The 21,072-nt window shown below is 37.4% G+C and overlaps 1 protein-coding gene across 1 annotated transcript in view; it reads left to right on the top strand.

Annotated features, from left to right (window-relative positions):
* Positions 1 to 15,737, top strand: part of KCNT2 (potassium sodium-activated channel subfamily T member 2) — a 172,798-nt gene extending 157,061 nt beyond the window's left edge. The window contains exons 20-21 of the mRNA XM_031438358.2: positions 10,173 to 10,257; positions 14,752 to 15,737. Coding sequence (XP_031294218.1) covers positions 10,173 to 10,257; positions 14,752 to 14,863 — 197 coding nt within the window. The 3' untranslated portion in view covers positions 14,864 to 15,737. The remainder of the gene's footprint in view (positions 1 to 10,172; positions 10,258 to 14,751) is intronic.
* Positions 15,738 to 21,072: the final 5,335 nt, after the last annotated feature.

Here is a 21,072-nt window from a genome sequence, read left to right as displayed (position 1 = left end):
TTTAATTCGTGTTATTATATTAGTCATCATGTTGTCCTAAATCGGGTCCCCGGGAACCTCCTCAGTAGCCTCCTGAGACCTTTTGTCATGAAATCAACCCCCTGTGATACTTCCCTTGCTCTCCGTAGGACTGACTGCTCCTCGCCTAAAGTAAGTCATCCTTTCAGGGGTCCTGTTTCTTCTACTGGGAAATGGCATTTGAAGATTATAATCAAGGTTTAGAGATGTTCATTTTTACTGGGTTTGGTACTTTTTCTAGGTTGTTAAGTGGATAGAGCTGAAAGATTAAATAAATAGAAAATCGATAAATACAGAAAATATTTCACCAGTTCATATAAATACTTTTAATTAAAATGCAGGCTATAGGGTTTTTGTTTAACTTTTTCTGTCCAATATCTGTACTTTCTTTCTCCTACACTGAGATGAATGGTGGTCAGCAACAATAGAAATGATGGAATTATAAAAATCGTAATTGCATTTTTTCACAATATACATAAAAGTCTCAGAACAGTAATGCTAAATCAGCATTATAATTGCTAAAAACATGCATTTTTATGCATTCTTTACGGAACAGCCCAATACGGATGTAATATTCTAAGTCTTGGAATAGTTCTTGGTTATACTGTCAACAGGATAGAAATTTAGACTCCTTTCTGTTTTCAATGTTTAAGAGTTGTTTTTTCTAAAATTTAATTTTGTTTTTTAGTTATGTACACTATACATAGTCTGAAGTCAAATGTTTAATACAAGGTATAGTCAAGAAGTTTAACATCTACCCTGTCACTGCCACCCAGTTTTCTCCTTCCCTAATGAGTAACCTTTTTTTTTTTAACTTTATAGTTTATTCTTCCATTTTTAAATATAAGTTTTTAAATATAGATGGTAGCATGATATGTCCCTTTATTTCCACATTGCTTCTTTCACTTAACAGTATGCCCTGGAGATCACTGATCTATAGTCCTTTATGTCTTTGGTAATTACAAATACTCGTGTAGTTAATGGTCATATGCATGCGTCTTTTTGTACTTTTGCCAGTGTGTCTTTGGGATGGATATCTAAAAGTGAGATTGCTGGATTAAAAATTAAAGGTACACGTATAATTTTGCTATTGGATAAACTTTCCTCCTTAAATGTGTACGATTTTGTATTTCTACCAGCAAAGTATGAGAAAATTTATTTTCCCAAAACCTTGCCAACAGAATAGATTGTTAGACTTTTGCATGTTTTGCCAATCTGATAGATTTTTTTTTAATAGTATCTCAGTGTGCTTTCTGATTTTGGTGAGGCTGGGCATCTTTTTATGTGAGTAAGAGTCATTTTCAGTGACTTATTTATATCTCTAGCCAATTTTTATAGATTTATTTTTATTCTTATTCATTAATATTTTTAGAAGGTGCTTATATATTAGGTAAATTTGAACTCTGTACATTAATTGCAGCTATTTCTCAGCCTAGTCTTTTTCCTTTACTTTTGTTACTGAATATTTTTATTTTTTTTTAATCATTTCCATTATTTCTGATGGATTTTGAGTAATAGGGACATCTTCTCTCCCAGTTTAGAGAGGAATTCTATGTTTTCTTTCAATGTTTATTTGGTTTCACATTTTGCATGTAAATATCTGATCTGTTTGGAATTTATCCTGATATATGTGGTCAGTAAGGGAACACATTTTTATATTTTCCAAGATACTTTTCCATATATAGTTATACAATATACACTTATTAAAATGCCCATCCCATTCTATTGATTTTTAATTCCTGCTTTTAGCAGATCCCAGATCTGTCCATTATCGGGTCTATTTCTAGACTTTCCATTGTGCTACAATGGTCTGTCTGCCTGTTCAAACAAAATCACCTACTGTTTTAATTACAGTCTTTGTAGTGTATTTCAATGTCTGGGTCGGGCTAGGAGCACTGCATATGCTGCTTTTTCAGTGTTTGCCTACGTATATGCAATGTTTCTTCTTCTGAATTAATTGTATAATTAGCTTGTTTGCTCCAGATGAAAAGAAAGGATTCTTTTCTTGTACTTTTATTCCTGTTTCTTCCTGGCTTTTCCAAATCCGAATTCCATCATCTTGTTCCACTCTCTTCTAACTTCATGTTTCTCCCTTTTCTTTCTCTTAGTTCTTCTAAGGAAATCAGCCTCCTTCCTTTAATCCTAACACAAACACACACACTCACGCATTGCACACCCCGCCCCACCTCGCCCCAGTCTTCACTTTCTGTCTCGTTTTCTCTCTTTCATCAAACGAATTACATTCCGTGCCTTTACCTTGTCACCCCCACCCTGTTTACTCTCAGCACAGTCCTTCTGCCCCTCTGCAGAGAACCTCGTCAGACACAAACCATCCTTACTCTCCTCGAGCCATCGTCAGCAGAGTCCTTTCCAGGATCCTCTTTCTCTGTCCTCCTTCCGAGAATAAGTTTTCCACTAAGTATTCGTGTGAAAATTATTTCAAAATGATCAACTGGGAGAACAGTGCTGCTTTATAAAGGATATATTGGAAAAGCTATTTTTATTCTTGTCTAAAGAAAAAAACCCAATTATATCTCACATAATAGGAAATCATAAAGAAACACTGAAAAATATGTAACATCGAAAAAGTCACTAAATTGTTACTACTTGGTCGTTGACTGTGCTTCCTGAAGGCATGGGTTACCTCCACTTGTGTTTTTGTTTCCAGCATCTGGTATGTAGGGGATGCCCAGTGCATAGTAGAAAGCAAAATTTTCTGAATTGTTGTGAAATATAAATTTTTTAAAACTATCTGCACTAAATGTGCAGATAATTTAAAGTGAAATAATGAAATAATGATAACCAAAGTAATTATAATTACTATAGTATTTTTAAGAGGAGCATATAGCTAAATATAATTATTATAAATTCTTCTTTAGACTTGGATGGCTTACATTTTCACAAATCACTCTTAGAAATATACTTGCTTCTGTGATCTTCAAAATAAGATTTAAAGCACAGCCAGCTGAATTTGTGAAATAAAGGTTTGATTCGTGCTTCATGATTGAAAAAAGCTGTAGGTTTTTCAAATAAAAATTGAAAATCAAGCATAGCCATGTTTAATAATTTAGTTTATGGAATAAAATTTTAACTCTACATTTTTTGCAAAGCTGCCTACGTGACCTCCATTGCATGATTAATCATAAACAGAACAAAACAGTACAGAGCTGTCACTGAATTCGGTGAGGTTTTGTATAATTTTTCTTTGAAACGATTGGCAGGAATTTTTAAGGAAAGTGTCACTAATATCAGAGAGTAGCCAACTCACTGTCATAACTTCTGGACCAAGTTTTTCCAAATTATTTTTCTTAATGAAAAACTAAAGATGTAAAATTATGATTTATAGAAAATACTCTCATTGTGGCTTACATGGGATTCTGTTTTTATGTGGCTTAGTGATTTCATGATTGATTTCAGGGTTTAAAATTTGAGAAAAGTGTTTGCTTTTCTTAACAGCAAAAGACACGCCAGGCTTAAAGAGCAACTCAGAGGTACCAAGTTGATAAACCCTGCTTTGGCAAATTTGAAACTTTGATGCTAGAGACTAGAAATTATGATTATGAAGAAATTAGCAGTGATGGAAGAAAATATGAAAATTATGGAAAGACATCAAAGAAAATTATAAGTTAAACAGGAAGTTTTATATCCCTGTGTTACGCTATACAGTACTATGTGAAAACTCCCAGCTGTGAAAAAGTGGAGACACACTTCATTTACTTTCTGAGAAACGAAAATGAATATTTGAGATATGAAACGGCTTCTTGTAGGTGATAGGTCAAAGAAAGGACTGAAACTCTGACCTTCTCCCCTGCAAATTTATTAGCACCACCAAATTCATTTTTTGAAGATGAGACTTTTGTTTTTATTATATCAATTCCAAAGGAAAGGAATGTAACTTTTAGTATTTCCTGATGTGTGGCCTGTCATTACAGGTTAAGTTGAAATAACACAAATGCTCGAACATGTATTACCCACGATAAACACAAACCTACCCCCAGCAGACACTAATTAGACTACAGGGATCTAATCTCTCACTTGCAATTTTAAAATCCAAAATCTCTGAAGACTGAGCTTTTAAGTAAGTTTGACACTTAAACTTGTTTAAATGCAGAACCTGACCCGAACTGCTCACATCCTTTATTTATCCGATTTGTTGTGACTATTTCATGTTTTGCTGCAGAAATATGAACCTGTCTGCTGCTTCAGTCCCAACTGAGCAGATTACATGAAATACATGATGTGCTCAATATTACTTTTTTAATTAAAAAAATTCATTTCTGGAACACACTGGCCACCAGCATTTGGGAGACAGAATTTGAGAACCTGCATATGTTGGGAAATTACCCAGCAATGACAGTCTACAAATTCTGCTTGCTTTTCATTGGATTTAAAAAAAAATTTCAATATAATTTTAAAAACTTAACCAACCTCAAACTTCATGGCTTTACATGCTAACGAGCCATATGTCCTTGAGTAAGTCACCGTCTCTCCAAACTTCAAGTTCTTTAACCATCAAATAAGGATAATCAAGTCATCCTGAAGGTGCGTGATATGAAATAATAGAATGCACGTGGAAAAAGATTTTCCAGTCTATAAGCTGTGGTGCAAGTGCGCCGTGATTATCTTCCTTATGTTAATAATAGTCATTATTCTTCAACAATCTGTTTACAATGATTCTCACATTCACTGAAAACCATTCTTCATAACTGTTAATAGATTATTAATGATTCACGCAGAGAATGACACAATTTCTAATATTCTAAGTGGGAAAGTAAGTGTTCCTGGTGTGACCGCTGGTATGGGTTCTAGCTGCCTTTGATGTGGATTGTTTTAAGTTTCATACTGTTAGTAAATGGTGAAACGCCAAGGGGAGGAAAAGAAATCCTTTTAAGTGACAGATCCAGTTAGACTCTGCCTTTATTACATCCATCAGAAAGCCTCTGTTTCTTTGTAAAGTAATTTATAATGTGCCTGAAATAATGGACAGATTAACCAAGAACAGTTTTTATAGCTAATATGGTGACTTAATTCTAGGTCATTCTCTTTCTTAGGGGAAAGAAACAAGCAAAATTAAGAAGAAAGGACTGTTACTCCCCCCCCCCCAGACCCGTGACAGTTGTGGTGATGGCAACAGTGATGAGAGTAGTGACATCCGCTTCTGTTCCCAGGCTGTTTTACAAGTCATTGATCATTTTCATATAAGTTGTTTAAAAAAAATTTCCCCAAATCCTAGTCAGTGAGTCAGGTACCTTTCTCTAGGAGAAGATTACTTACTAATTTATCCTAAAACAAATTACCAAAGAGGGAAAAGGCACCAAAGCTAAATATGCCTTGCAGCGTGTCTTACAACGTTTAGTCCTTAGGCAGAACAATGTAAGTGTCTGAGGTCACTGCAGTGACCTCAGTAACAATTTATTATTTCAAAAGAAATTAGCCCTGAATTTTTATCATTTTTTGAAGTACGTTACTTACCATTTCCCAATATAAATGAGTACACTCATATTGATATGTACAATCAATATACTGCCATGATAGATTTCCGAAAAATGGATAGTTTTATGTTACTCTGCATTTGCAGAGCTGACCCATTCTCCAGGCAAAAACAGAGGGATACATCCATGGGTTTCTTTTATGTTAATTTCATTCTGTATCTAGAATGTTAATAGGGAAAAACAAACTCAATGGTTTTCTTATTAGATAAAGTAATGAAGCTTTCAAAGGAGATAATTGCTGAGCTGATAATGATTTATGATTCATGAAAATATGTGTGCGATGAATTTTCCACATCACCCTAAAGTGAAACTATAAAGTTTTATTTCATGGAGTTATATCATATCCTTCCCATTAATTTTTCAATGATACAATATTTTTACATAATTTAATACCATAGTTAACTTAATTGCACGTAAATATAAATATATTTTATCTTTACAACTGGAAATTCGAATATTGTGTTTTGGCATGTATATAAGAAAGATGTGGCCAATTTGAATAAAGTAAAATATTTTTGTCATTGAGAAAAAAAGTTAATTGGTTGAGTGAACTTTTTACTTTCAGCATTTTATTATGGGTTGAGTGTAGTCAGTGAGAGCAAAGAATGAGCTTTCTAAATACATTAAAATAGTAAGAAGAAACTTCCAGTTATGACAACCTGTTTATGCTCTCATTTTAAATAACTAGAAAAAATGTAAATCAACAGTGTGCAGAGCTGGAGAAAAATAAGCATGTAACTTTGTTACCTGAGGGAAGGGAAACAGATGAGTTAGGCTTTTTACAGGCTGGAAGTCATATAGGGGGGCCCAAATAATACAATAGGACCTGTTCCAGGAGAAAAAAAAATCAAACAACAGAAACAGATCCAGAAAACACGAATATTAAGGTAGTTACTACAGGATAGTCTAGATGTGCAAGATGGTAGGGGAAAACAGGAGAATGACAAAGAGACACTGAAGATACGAAAGAAACCTGCTGACCTCCTAGAGGTGAGAATTTGTAATGCGGTATTCAGAATAAAATGGACCCTGGATGAACTTTACATCAGAATAGCCACTGCAGAAGGAAACATCAGTGAACATAAAGACATAGCAGTCGACTAGCCAAAATACAGAATAGAAGGGGAAAAAATAAAACCCTCAAAAAAAACAATGCTAGTTACTTGTGGAGCAATATCGAGTAGCCATGGAATTGCAGCGCTAGACAGAGAGAAGACAATGAATACTTGAGGAAATGATGACCAGTTCTTTTCCCCGAATTTGAGGGGTTGTGTTATTACCGCGCATGTGGGTTGGACCATGCTGGAGAGAGAAGCTCTGTGCAAGGGGGAGTATTTTCCCTGTTATTTCTTATAGAGACTGAAGAAAGATACGCCCTCAGTCTAGCACGGCACCAATGTCTTCCTTTTTATTTGCCTTTTGCATCAGCATTGAGATGCACTGTGACGTCTCCCGGTTTGAAAGGATGTGTCTCTGCTTCCCTCCCTTCCTGCCTCCTTCGTGCTGCTCCTGCTCTGCCCTCCCTTTCCCTCTTGCTCTCTCACTCTCAAGCTCTTCATCTGTATTTCCCTCCCTCCTTCCAAATTTCCTCCATTTCCGTTGCTCCCGAGCCAGCATCATCTGTCCCCTGGGCTACTGTGCGCTTCACCTACTACTCCTGAGAGCAAAATCGAGCCCCCAGAGTTCATTTCCCATAGTGCACCAAAGGGTTGGATTCAGTATGAAATCAGACCGTGCCTCCAAATCGCCCACCCTTACAGCCTTTCAGTGGTTTCCCTTTGCCTTTGGAATAACATTTAAACTTCTGATCAAGGTCCATAAAGCCCTCTGGGAACTGGACCTCGTCACCCTTCCAACACTGTCCCCCACTGACTCCTCCTTGTTCACTTTAGTCCATCCTCAGGGGCCTGCGTTCTGCAACTTAGACTCAACCATTCAGCCTTTACTGTTTGCTGTTCTCTTTGTCTAGACATGCTTCTCCCCCTACCTTAGCATACCAGCACCTTCACATCACCACACAGGTAAAATTGTCATTTACAGGTTATAGATTGATTTGCCGCTGTCATAGTAACAGGGAATTGTGTATGTACATGGTGTTCTAAATCAGAATCGATTCCAAGAACTGTATATTTATATGAATTTATTCATGTTAAATTTTACTTATTCATTTATAATTTAATTCTAACAATAACTTATGAGGCAGAACTATGGCAACCTCCGTATTACAGATGAGGAAGCTGAACACAGAGAGATTAAGAAATGAATGTGCGTAAGGCGTCAGCATGATTGGGAAAGCTGGAATTTCAGTGCCAGCACTCTGTTTTCAGGGCTCACATCCTTCATGGAGCTTCTCGCTGATACTTTTGTATTATTTGAAATGCTTCTCTGGTAACACATCACACAAAAGGATATGTGTGTTTGGAAGTATTATTTAATGAACCCTACACGAATACATGGAAGGTTTAAATTTACTTTTTATCAAATTTTATTCTCTGCTTTTAAAATACTCTGACAGGGAAATTTTAATAACCAAAACAAACCAAAAAAAAAACTAAATAAATAAAGAAACTCAAGTGTGTGGAATGGGACTTGATCAATTATTTTGTAAGGACATAGGAGTATATATTTATTTCCTTTCTATTATGATCTATTTACATGAAACGCCCTAAGCAAAATATTTGCTATATGAAGATTTTGATTGAATAATTGCATGTGCTCATTAATACAGCAAAATAAGTTTCTTGGTAAATACTACCAGCAGTTGTTAAATTCGACTCTCAAATATCCTTTAAAGTTTTCAATATTCTATTACACTTATTTCAGTGTTTCACAAGGAGGATAGTTTTATTAAGATAATTATGTCAATGACAAAATAATTTCAATAAAAGAATTTAAATGATATAGTGCTTTTTTTTTTTTTTTGCCAAGGTCAGAGATTACTGATCAGGAACCCACTGAATCTCCTCACAATGGATTTCCTTAGTAGATATCTTTGCTGGGTAGGAGATGGAATCTTGATTCTGGTTTGTGAGCCAAAATTTCCAAAGCAAATTTGTTTTATTTGCTAAATATGTTACTATATTTTCGGTAAAGAGCCTTATTTAATTCATTTGTGTCTTTGCCACCACCAACGGTGATGATTACGATAGGGTCTCAGAGATCCAGAAAACCTACCACACTTTCCTCTCTAGAATTCAGAAGTCACTTAAAATGCATAAGGACTGACAGGTAGAGAAAAATATATCGGACTTCGGGGCTGACAAAACTAGATTGTTGCATGGGGTTTTGATATGTGACTACAGTGCGCTTTAAAGCTCACTTCCTCATGCTTAAAGTGTGAGGTCGCAGAGTGACTGTGAGAGTGAACTGTGGGGCTTCCCGACCACGCAGCGTGGCTGAGAGCAGACTAACGCGACCTCTACCGCAAGGCAGACGTCAAAGAGGAAGAGAATGGCTTTGAACCCAGCGACTTGTTTTAACTTCATTTAACCTAACCCTGAGGAGAAGGGTGAGGGGTGGGTGAGGAAAGAAACCAAGAGGAGTGAGCTCTGATTGTGGTCTTACCCGTGTCTCCACATCAACCACATGGGGTCATTGAACTGAGCACATCAGCAAAATGTTTCCTCCAATTCCCGGAGTCCATGGGAAAATGAAAATCTCCTGAATGATAAATAAAACAGACTACTTGAACAAATACAGTAGTTCTACCTACTGCTGTGAAGTTCTCAGTTATCTAGGCAGTTACTGCATTTGCAATGCGTGGACCAAATCCTAGAGCAGGATTTGAAGTAGTGCCCTCCCAGCCTGAAAAGTTGACCCTTGGGAAGATCAGTATTTATTGAAGTGTGTGTCCATGTGACTTTGTATTTACACCCTCTCCTAGTCTTGGCAGCTAAGAAAATCTCAGTCCCAAAGCTGTTTTCTTTTCCTTTTCAGTGTCCTACATAATGCCAAGTTGGCTCTCCAAACTTGATGCCAGATGATATCTTCAGAATTAATTGACAAAATTAAAAGGGCATAGCTTTTTATATTTCAAATATGTATTGTTTTAGAGAAAAAACAAATGATTCTGTAATGTAGTTCTCTTGAAACTTACAATGAAGTTCTGTCCCACAGGATTCTTCGCATCCTGCAAGAACATGAGGATGTCTTAGATACGTCACGCAGTGAAGTCAGACGTATCTAGAACTTTCATGCTTTTTAGATGCATTTCTACAGTATTTTTTAAACTCATCATTAAACACGTCGTTTTCACAGAATTTCCCATATGAATGTTTCTATCTAGGATTGCCATCTAAAACCACAATTAAAAAAAATTATTAAGGCATAATAAATCAAGCAAACGTCTTGTCCAGCTATTTCTTTAATAGAACTACTTTTTCTGTGTAATAGTTTCCAGGGTAGATTCTAACTGTGGTTGTTCTGAACAGAATTAGATACTTTACTTTTAACATCTATTGGAACAAAAAATGAGTACCTCTCAGGTACTTCCAGTGGCAGTGATTTGAAAAGAGTCAAAGTTATGTACACAATCATGCTGGGGGCAAGACTATAGCAGTTTCTCGTTGATGGCTATCTGATTTGAAGTTCCGATGCTATACAGTAATTCCTGTAATTTTCTGTGAGTAGCGTTAACAGACTTGGCATTGATTTATCTTCTAGATGAAATGAATGATCATCAAAGTACCCTCTCCTACATCCTGATTAACCCATCTCCAGACACCAGACTGGAGCTGAACGATGTTGTGTAAGTTGATCTCCTGTCTCCCATAAGGCATGTGTTTTTAGTAAACCATTAATGTATTTCTTTTTATACTTTTATTTCTACCATAATAACTCCTTATTTTTCTTGCATTATAAATGCTTCGAAATTTGAAGTTGAATTTTTGTGTTCAAGAAACAAATTCATTTTATGGATTGCTGTGCATATAAAGGCATCGTAGGATTGTAGAGCTATAAAAGAAGGAAAAGGCAGCATGAATTTTGTATCCTGTGACCACATGTACATTTGGACAAATAATAGAAAATATGTGGAATATGAAGAGAACAGCTCAAAGGAAAACCCAAAATAGCCCACACCAGCTGGTTCTGAATACCTTAGAGTTTCTAAAACCCAAAGCAAAATTGGCCAAAACCTGTATTAGGAAAAGATCGATGGTAGTCATTTGATTCTCCAAAAACTATATATTATGCATGTTCAGTTGTACCAGTGTTGCCTTACAAGTTGTGATCTATAGAGACGAATAAGACATCTTCCCTGATTTCAAAATGCTTACATTCTAATTAACCAAACTACAATGAAAGCAGACAGTGCTAATGACAATATATAATATGACTTTGCCACGTGACTTACACATCAATTAAGTGAGACAGCACTTTTCCAAATTCAGGAAGGAAGACAATACTTTGAGCTCCAGTGATTGCAGAGGGTGGAAGACTTGAACTAGACTCTCAAGGTAAACAGGATTTGTGCAGGTCAAGAGGAGAGGGCCTTCCCGAACAGGGAGGTGGCTTGAGAAAGTGCACAACGTGGGGACTGCGTAACGTGGGTCAGCTGGCAACAGTACATGGCCCAGTTTGTCCAGAGTAAAAGCTTTGCATTATTAGCATTTCTGTTGTTAATTAGTAAGACGTAATATTGGAAACGTACTAAACCTGACTTTGTCTACGACCGGGAAAATGAGTAATGAGGTCAGTGACTGGGAAGAGAGGACATGCTGTGATGCAGAGCATGGAAGGGGTCCAAGCAAATGGCTTAGAACTAACGCTAGTCACAGGCCATGAATTGGAAGCCTCCGTGTATGTGTTGCCTGTTTTGTGGGCGATTTGGCTGGGGTTGAAAGGGTACAGTTTTTAAAAGAACAATAGACTTGATTGGCAGGAAGGACTGGGGTTGAGGAAGACGTGAAAATAGGGAAATCCACTGAAAAGCTGTTGTGCAGGTGTGAGGGAGAAAAGCATCTGTCATCGCATCTGGGTTAGGACTGTAAAGGCAGATTCCTATGTAAATAAATGTATGGAGGCCAAGAGCGAGTCTTGTGTCTTGGTCTGGGAACTGGAAAAGAAGGAGTCTAACATGGCTTTAAGATTTCAAATCTATGTGATTGAAAAAAAAATTACTGGTTCACTGAAAGAAGTCAGAACAGGGAGGCACTTTTCCAAACAGGAAAGAGGGGCCGTTGGGTGGGGAGAAAAGAGAAACGATGGCTGGAGTTTAGACACCCTGTTCCATGTGCTACGTGGACGTGTCTAGAAAGCATGGAGAGATACAGTAAGGGAGCTTTGAAAAGAAGCCAGTTCAGTAGAGAAGCGGTTTATTTTTCATCTTCTAAATGAATAAAGCTAAAAAGAGAATGATTTTTCGAAAGAAGAGATACATAAAGAAGAAGAAGTAGAAGCATGAGTAACGGACTGTCGAGGAGTCCTCAGGTTTAGGTCCAGAAGATGGAGGCGCTTCAGAAACTTCTGAGAAAGTACGTCAGCAAGAGTGGTTTTGACCCAAAATCAGTGTGAGGGGATTTTTATAAGGCTCTGACGGTGCTGGTTAAAATACAGGAGAATTTGGAGAATCAGATGAATGGAAATTTCAGCTGCTGGTGTTCTTAAGGCAGCTGCCAAAAATCATATGAGGTGGTGATGCTGAATTTGTGGAGCGCTTTAAGTTAGGTGGAAATATCTGATTTGTGATGCCCCTGGCTTTCCCCTCCCTATCCCAGAGACTTCACTTGGAATATGGCTACAATACAACAAAAACTTCTTTCTTTTTCTTGTGTCCATATCTATAATGTTTCTTCCTTTAACCCATAAAATCAGGCAATTTTTATTAATTCTCCTGTCTGCCCTTGTAATTCCAATCTCCATGTGCCTTTTTTTTCCAAATTAATTATAATTGTGTTAACTATCTAGGATTTTTTAAAAGTTATGCTTACCTTATTCATATTTCATAAAAAATTACAAGTTTCTTAAGCCTAATATAATTGTCTCCCGTGATTATTTTTGATGGAATGGGAAGAGACTGTTCAACTTTTGAGTTTATAACATGTACTTCCATCAAATAAATGTTTATACTTCAAAATAGTTCCCCAAACTTTTACGCTTAAAAATAAAATATGTATGTTACAATATATATACACGTAAAATAAACATGACATTTTCTGCCTTTAATATACTACTACTTTTTATTAGTTTTAAGCTAAGACATTAACTTGACTGCTATAAAAATCATTTCTTTAAACAATGATCTGTATTTGTGGCATTGAGATAATTAAATTTTAGTGTTAACTGAAGCAAGGATAAATAACATGAAAAAATGCCTACCATGACAAGTTGCGCAAAAATACATCTAAGAAATTTATTTCATTAGACTCATAGATTTAAAGGTTATTATAATAGGGAAAGGAGCTTTTGCAGCTACCTCAATGAATTTAGGGGATAATGGATTATACTCATCCCATTTATGTTTGTCTAAAAAATCATTTTCAAAAGTTCATTTTAAATGAAGAGGCAACATTGTTTTAATTCAAAGAACAATACATCACTAGATGATATGGCGTTAAAAAGCTTAATGTGCACTCTGCGTTTTCTTCAATGGTGTGCAATGCTGTTGATATTCAAAGTAATTACAAAGCAGGTACGTGGATAACAAAATCCAGTTAACAGATCCAAGGATGCTGATCTGGACTTTCATTTGATTGAAGAAAATAGACAGTAGTGCTTTAAACTCTTCTCATCTTCATTGAGGGACATATTTTATGAATATTTTCCCTCTGGGTTTTTAAGAGAAGTACAAATCTTCATCAGTGTTCCCACTTTTAAATTAGTTTCTCGGTTCATGTTTTTGTAACTCCTGAAATTGTTATAAAACTATGAGATGCTAATTGTTTTTGCACCCGGATGAGACCTTCCTAGAATGCTGCAGTACGTGTATTTACTTTCCTCCTCACCCTTCCCAACCCTCAGGGGCTCCCCACTGCCCTCGGAACAGACGTGGAAACTGCTTGTCCTGAACCTTAAGGTCCTTCATTCGCTGCTTTCTGCTCTTGCTCCCGAGTTTGCCTGCTTCCTGGTTTAGCCAGCCCTCCAAAGGCAAAGTCAGTTCCTAAACGTGTCAGGAATAGCCCTCTTCTCTGCCGCGTTTTCTCTCTGCTCCTCTCCACTTAAGCCTACAGACACTCAACCCACGCGCCTCAGTAAACGGCTTTTCATTCCCTGCTGCTCTTTTTGTCTTTCTGTGATGTCTGGGATTTCTGTTTCACCTTTACATCTGCTTCACCGGTTACCCTCTGCCCGCCTTCTGCAAGGGTCAGAGTTCGTGGCTTTTTGTGTTCCGAGGTCCTAGTGCAGCGGTCTGGAGGTGCTCACGGAATGGACGCGCATGCCGCTTGACAGTGTGAAGGAAAACATCTCTTTTACAACAGATTCTAACATCACTGAAATATGCAAGTTTGGCAGATGAACATTTTCCTGTTTACTAGCAGAATGAATTAAGAATTATGTTTTATTCTTTTGTCTAACTGCTTACTGTAGCAATACCTGCATTTTAGATGAATACACTTCTCAACAACTAAAATATTATCAATGCATAATGTTCTCCATAGCATGTATTAAATCATTAATTTTATACAATCATAGCATATTTAAATTAAAAAGACTACAGGTATTATTAAGTCAAATTTATTTATGAATGATAAAAATAAAATTAAGAGTGGTTAAGTAATAGAAGAATCATGGCTAGGAATTTTGGTCTCCTTGGTAGAAAAATAGCCAAAGTAAGAATAATGAATCATAGCTTATAGTGAAAAAACATGAAAAGAAAAATATATATGTGTTATCGAATCACGATCCTGTCCACCAGAAGCTAACACAACACTTTAAACTGACTATACTTCAATTAAATAAATACATGTTTTAAAAAAGAATAATAAATCAATGAAATACTAAAATAAAACATAAATTTTGATAAGATGAAGGTAGTGAAATAAATTATAACTGGAAAACAATGATTCTTCATCATCTGCATTCAGCATCACAGTCTTCTCAGGTGTAAAAATAATACAAGCCTTGCAAAACGTGACTGACCAAGTCAACAGGGGGTCCTCCTGCCAACATCACATACAGAGACCAGCTTGGATAACTGGAAACCCTGAACAAATAAGCTTGAAGTGATGATCGAGAGTGTCAGTGTGCATTAGTTCTGCCTTTACAAACTATTACAGCTGTTTGCTTTGTTTTCTTTGATTAGGTACATAATCCGACCCGATCCGCTGGCCTACCTACCAAACAGTGAGCCCAGTCGAAGAAATAGCATGTGCAAGGCCCCCGGCCAGGACTCCCGGGAGGAAACTCAGCTTTGATAAGAAGGAAATAAGAGACTTTTTTTTCTATGAAAATCTTGCTTGAAACAACTCTAAATCTTAGAAAAACAAAGGTGTTGCTGGCATGAAATAAACTAGATTGGAATATATCCAATTCTCTCCTATGTAAAAAAAAAAGAATTCTATTCTCCTGGAAGCATACGTTATTTTGAAATTTAAAGTACTGCTTATTGGTACCCTTCCTCTTAGTATTTGAAAGGCATCACTGGAGTGATTTTGAAAACCTAAATTAAAACACAAAAATTTAAACTTGATACTCGTTTGACAGTAATACAAACTGTATGAAGCCAGTTTTTTTTTTAAGTATTAAGGTTTTATGAAAGTAAACTAGAAATCCAACTATATTTGGTGCATCACAATGGACACAGAAGATTGTTGCTTCTCTTAAAATAAAGTGTGTCATAGTATATTCTTTAAACTTGCTGTTTTATAAAAGTGAGCTCATCATAAATGTCTAGCCCTCTCTACATGAAGATTAACAAACTTGTGTGGCTGACTTTTGTGTGAGAATCATAGTTTGCTTTAGAGTATAAATCTTTAAGTCATTCTAACCTTTTTTTGTTGCCTTTTCATGTATCATCTTCATTTTAGAATTTGAGATGTTCATAGCATGTTTCATTAGTCTGAGGAAACCAAAACAAACAGAAATATCAAATACATGAACTTTTCCCTCACATTATGTTTGACACACACTGTAAGCCAAGAAAAGTGTACTAAAACAAATATTTGTTGTTCGCCTAAAAGAATACCTCATACAGAGGAAATACTCATTTGTAGACTTAAATTTAATCCAAGAATTGAAACACTGACTGAAATATTCAGTAATGATTTTCATTAGACTCCTGAGCTTTACCATTTTTATATATCTGTATAGTATATTTCATCAGAAAGATACTTTAAAATTAAGAGAAATAAAATTATACTTTTTATAGAATATAAAGAAATTCCAGAACATTAAAAGAACTCCTTTATGTCTTTAGAATTGAAATTATCACACACCAAAAATGGTATATTATGCCATTTGATCTAATTTTGGAAAAGTGTCTATAGGAAATAGTCTAACATTGTGAAAAAAACGCATAAAACAAAAATTGGTAGTTTTGCCATTTAAATTTAATGGAAATCATCCAGAATCTGACAGTTATCAATAAAGAAAGGCTGACCCTTGGTGACACCAGTGCTTTTAACCTGTATTCCTTTATTCCCCTTCAGAAACAGACTGAAAAGCACAGAGCATGGTTTGCCAGACTGTTGGAATGTGTTCTTATTCCCATGAAAGAGACTTCGAGAAATTTAAAAAGATATTTTCTTCTAATTTTGTATTTTTTTATTTCTGAATTCTCCGTTGAATTTTAACTCAATAGAAGATGATAGGACTAGAAAGAGACATTTTATCCTTTCTTTTCACAAAGAAGCAGATAAATTGAGAGGAAAAATAGAAAGATTTTTAAAAAGAAATAAAGCCTAATATTCCAAGGAACTCCACGGAAATAAAAATATAAACGTAAAACGTGGAATTATACATTATAGCCGTTACATAATTGGGCTTTGAGAATCCAAAATGCCCATTTGTTGTTGTTTTTCTTTAACATTTTACATTACTCTCATTTAGAATAATAGCAAGAACATCAAGAATTTCCCCTAAAACAGAGAGAGCCTGTGTTTAATTTTCTTTAACCAGATATGGAAGTAGAATTTACAAGTTACTTAAAATTGGAAGCATACCTTAAGGCAAAGATTGTACGCATCTGTATGTGTGTCTGTTATAAACACAGGTGAATCATATTTGACAAATGCATATTCACATTTAAATTATTAAAACTAAAGGCAGAATTAAATTAACATAAGTAATGGAGACTAATAATAAATCTAATGAACTTGTTTTATATTTGCACATCGATATGCAAGTATGATGTTTCCTTGAGTTCTTGTTTCTTTACTCCATTACAGTTCTGTTTAGAAATATGTAAGATTTTATGACTCTTCCATTTCCCATGGGATCTCAAGTTGAGAATTTTTGCAATATGCCAGTTGTCAAGACTAGGATTTTAAGCTAGGACGTGACTCCATTTCCTATAAAACTAGAAATGTTGTTTCATAAATTTTACAATAATTATTTTTGATTATGAACATTAGCCCAAATTTAAGATTTGACACAATTCATATCAGCTTGCTGGAATAATTATAGTTTATTAGTTTTTCTGTTATTTAAAGAATAAAAATGTACTTATAAAAGCCTTTTAACAAACCGTTGCCTTTTTAATATACTTGCACATGGAACTAAGATATGAAGTTAACAGTCCTTGTAACCCCATGGGATTTGGTTCTGTTCATTGTCCATGTACCATTTTGCTACCAGTTACATTGAATTGCTTTAAAATAATAAAATTATTTCTGATGATGAAAATTCTTGGTGGTTTTTTGTTTTTGTTTTTTTGCCAAAACTAGTTGTTTAGACAAATCGTGTTTTGAAACAGCACAATTCATTTGTCACTTTAATATTCCAAAACCAAGGTAAACAGGAAGGTGATCTCATTGGAAAAGATAGCCATAAATAAACTGTGGGTCAGTTATTAGTCTAAGAGCTTCTGAATAGCAAGGTGGCAGGAAAAGTGGAGGAAGGAAGGAAGGGACAGAGAGGGAGGAGAAAGAGACGAGGAAGTGAGCATAGGGGACAAAGTAGGTAGGAACGAGAGGAAGAGAGAAGAAAAGGAAGGCGGAAAACCCAATGGAGGTGCCGGAAGAATTTTTTTTTTTTTACAAAACAGAGAATAATGTCTCAATACGGTAATTTGAAGGCCAGAAAAGCACGAGTTAGAGAAAAGAAAAATAATTGTCAATGCAAAGGTAGACTTCCGGTCTCAGGAAAATGGAGTAGAAATATTTCCCCCAATTCCTGCTGCTAAGTACAGCTAAAAGCCCTACATATGCACCTGGGCAGGGCCCCTCCAGGCCTCCTCAGGGACAGACTCCTCGCCCACGGCCCCCATCTCTTCTTCGTAGAAAAGCTTCAGCCTCCTAGGCCTTCCTCAAGCTCCAAAGAGCAAATTTAATCAGAGAATTGAGCAAATGCAGTCAAGGATCCTTGTTTCCTCCTCAAGGACTGTAGATAATATTCTGAGCCACATACTTGAGTCGTTCTGCAGTTACTAAACTTCCCACCAGAGGGAAGAAGTTGACTACAAGCTGACCACTAGCACATGGACCCTCGATGGGCTGGAGCCAGAAAACTGATGGCCGGGATCCCTGAAGTGCCATCCTGTTGCCTCACCACCCATCAGTCGGAAGAATGCACCTGAACTGACCGCACAGCACCCTCCGCCTCACCTCGCCTTTACAAACCCTTCCTGGAGAGCCACTGGAGAGCTGGGGTCTTTTGAACATTACCGACCGTTTCCTGTTACCTTGCAATAAACGATGTACTTCCCTTCACCCCAACCTGGTGTCAGCAGATTGGCCTTGCCGCGCGGTGGCCAAGCGGGCCTACTTGGCTGAGTAACAGACACCATGTACCAAACCAGCGCGAGAAGGCGGAGCGGCAGAGGGGGAGGAAGGTGGCCCAGGGCCCTGGGGCTTGCGGAACGGGGTGGTGTTGGGTCCCCTGGATCTTCCTTTGTCTCCGGTGTTGCTTGCTCTGGATATTGGGAGATACCGATGGGCACAGACAAATTGCCAAGGAAAGCCTGCCCTGTCCTTCCCAAGGACCGACTGCGCCCACGTGCCGCGCCCACAGCAGCCGCCTCCCCGTGAGCCCGCGGTGTGGCTGTGTTTGTCCCTTGGCGTAGGTCTCCCGGAACACGCGGGGGCCAAGCCGCCCAGGGCCCAGGCGCTTCCCGCGCGGCCTCGGCGCGCCTGCGGGGCCCGGGGCCCGCAGGGAGGCAGGTGCCCACGAAGGCGCCGGGCCTGCCGGCGAGCGCGCTGCCGTTCTGTGCGCCACGGCCGGGCCGTCTCGGCAGAGGCCGGACGTCAGGCCTGGGGTCTCCTCGTGGGGTGCGCTGTCTCCGCACCGAAGATAACGCGCGTTCCTTGTCTCTGCTGCTGTATTGTTTTCAAGTGCTCCTCACTTGCTACCGTCCAATCTGTCATTACTCCAGATCTCTGCCCCAGTCAATAATTCTCCACATTAAACGTTCTCTGTCCAAATCACTGTGTGGTTTCTTTCTCCAGATTGGACCCTGGCTGAGATGTAAGACAGAAATCAGCAGTTCTCCATCTGAGTAAATCCAAGATAAGAGTGGTATCAAATTCCAAGGACTGTGATCTGAAGGACCGATTTTGAGAAAATTCAACAAATTGGAGAGTACCTGCTGGGAAATTTTTAAGACAGACAATCCTTCTTCTTTGGAGCATTAGCCAGCTTTTATTTCATTTTGATCTTCTTTAACCTTTTCACAGGACTGCTCTCAGATCTGTATTATTTGGAGGGACAGGTCAGCCTTAATTATGGTAGACCCACCTAAGATGATAGAACATCGTTCTAAAAAACCGGTTATTTGGCTTATAATTTACGTCTATGTGCGCTCTTGGCTTTCAATAGAATATTATTTTATTTCTTATATCTCAGAATGTTTCAGTGAAGAGAAAATAATGATCTGTCTTCCTAAGGATAATAGCAGAAATCCAAGAAACTGCACTATAGTTGAGTCACACTCCAAGGAAGTACGTAGCTCTGCACAGAGATCTACCCCTCCCTTTTCTGTCGTGTGCAAAATACGTTTTACTTCATATGCTGTGAGACTATGTATTGTTTCACTTGAAAATTAAGTACAATTTCAGAGAGAAACATCCCTAAATTAAGAGACTGCCATTCCCTGATATGTCTATTAATATTTGTATAGAATAAGAAAACGGGAGTAGGCCTTGGAAAATGAACAGTTTCCTCTCTGAAAACTCTCAACTTGAAAAAGACAGGGCCTTTGAGACACTTTTATTATGAGTTGACCTGAGTTAAGTACTGAAGCTGAGGTTTGTAAACACACTTCTTAGACAGGTATTCTAGTTGTTAATTTATTGAAGGAAACATTTTAGAACCTTACGTACATTTGATTACTGATTATTGCCATATTTCAAAAATTATTACAGTTTGCGTCACATGTAACGGATTCTAAATTTTAATAGAGACCGCAGGATGAGATCCTCCCCCTAAAGGATCTGTCAGTCTATTATTATTTCTGTCCATGTGGCCACTGTATCAAAAATACCATAGACTGGCTGATTACACAATAGACTTGAATTGTTCACAGCTCCGGAGGCTGGGAGTCTAAGATCAAGACACCTGCAGATTCAGTGTTTGGGGAGCGCTCACTTCCTGGTTCATGGATGACTGACTTCTCGTTGTGTCTACGTACAGTCGAAAGCAAAGAGAAGAAAAACTCTCCTGGGACTCGTACAAGGGCATTAATCCCATTTATGAGGGTTCTGCTTGCTCTCACGATTTCAACTAACCTTAAATTCTTCCCAAAGCCTCCCGCTCCTACTATCATGGCGTTGGGGCGAGGGCTTCAACATGTGAATTTGGTGTGGCGGGGAGAATATTAACTTTCAGTCCGTAACATACTGTCCCTGCCCCGACCCCCCAGATGCATGTCCTCCTCACACAAAATCTATTCATTCTATCCCAACAGCTTCAACAGCCTTAACTCTTTTCAGCATTTTAACTAAAGTCTGAAGTCCAAAATCTCATCTAATTTTCATCTAAAGTAGGGATGGGTGAGGCTCAAGATGCAATTTATCCTGAGGAAAAATCCTTCTCCAGCTGTGAACCTGTGAAACCAGACAAGGTATATGCCTCCAAAACACAATGTTGGGACATCAGGGTAGAATTCCCATTCTGAAAGGAGAGATAGGAAAGAAGAAAGGAGAGACAGGTCCTGGGGAAATCCCAAAACTAATGGGACAATTCCATCAGTTTTTTTTTTTTATATACTTTTTTTTTTTTTTAATTCAAGTATAGTCAGTTTACAATGTTGTGTCAGTTTCTGGTGCACAGCACAAGGCTTCAGTCATACAGGAACATACATATATTTGTTTTCATATTCTTTTTCACCATAAACTACTGCAAGATATTGAGTATAGTTCCCTGTGCTACACAGTGTAAGCCTGTTTATCTGTTTTGTAAATACCTGTCAGTGTCGGTGAATCTCAAACTCCCAATTAGTTTTTTTTTTAATTGCAGTTGATTTACAATA

This window comes from Camelus dromedarius, chromosome 21, assembly GCF_036321535.1.
Source record: "Camelus dromedarius isolate mCamDro1 chromosome 21, mCamDro1.pat, whole genome shotgun sequence".
NCBI classification, from domain to species: domain Eukaryota; kingdom Metazoa; phylum Chordata; class Mammalia; order Artiodactyla; family Camelidae; genus Camelus; species Camelus dromedarius.
This window is presented reverse-complemented; position numbering and strand designations above follow the sequence as displayed.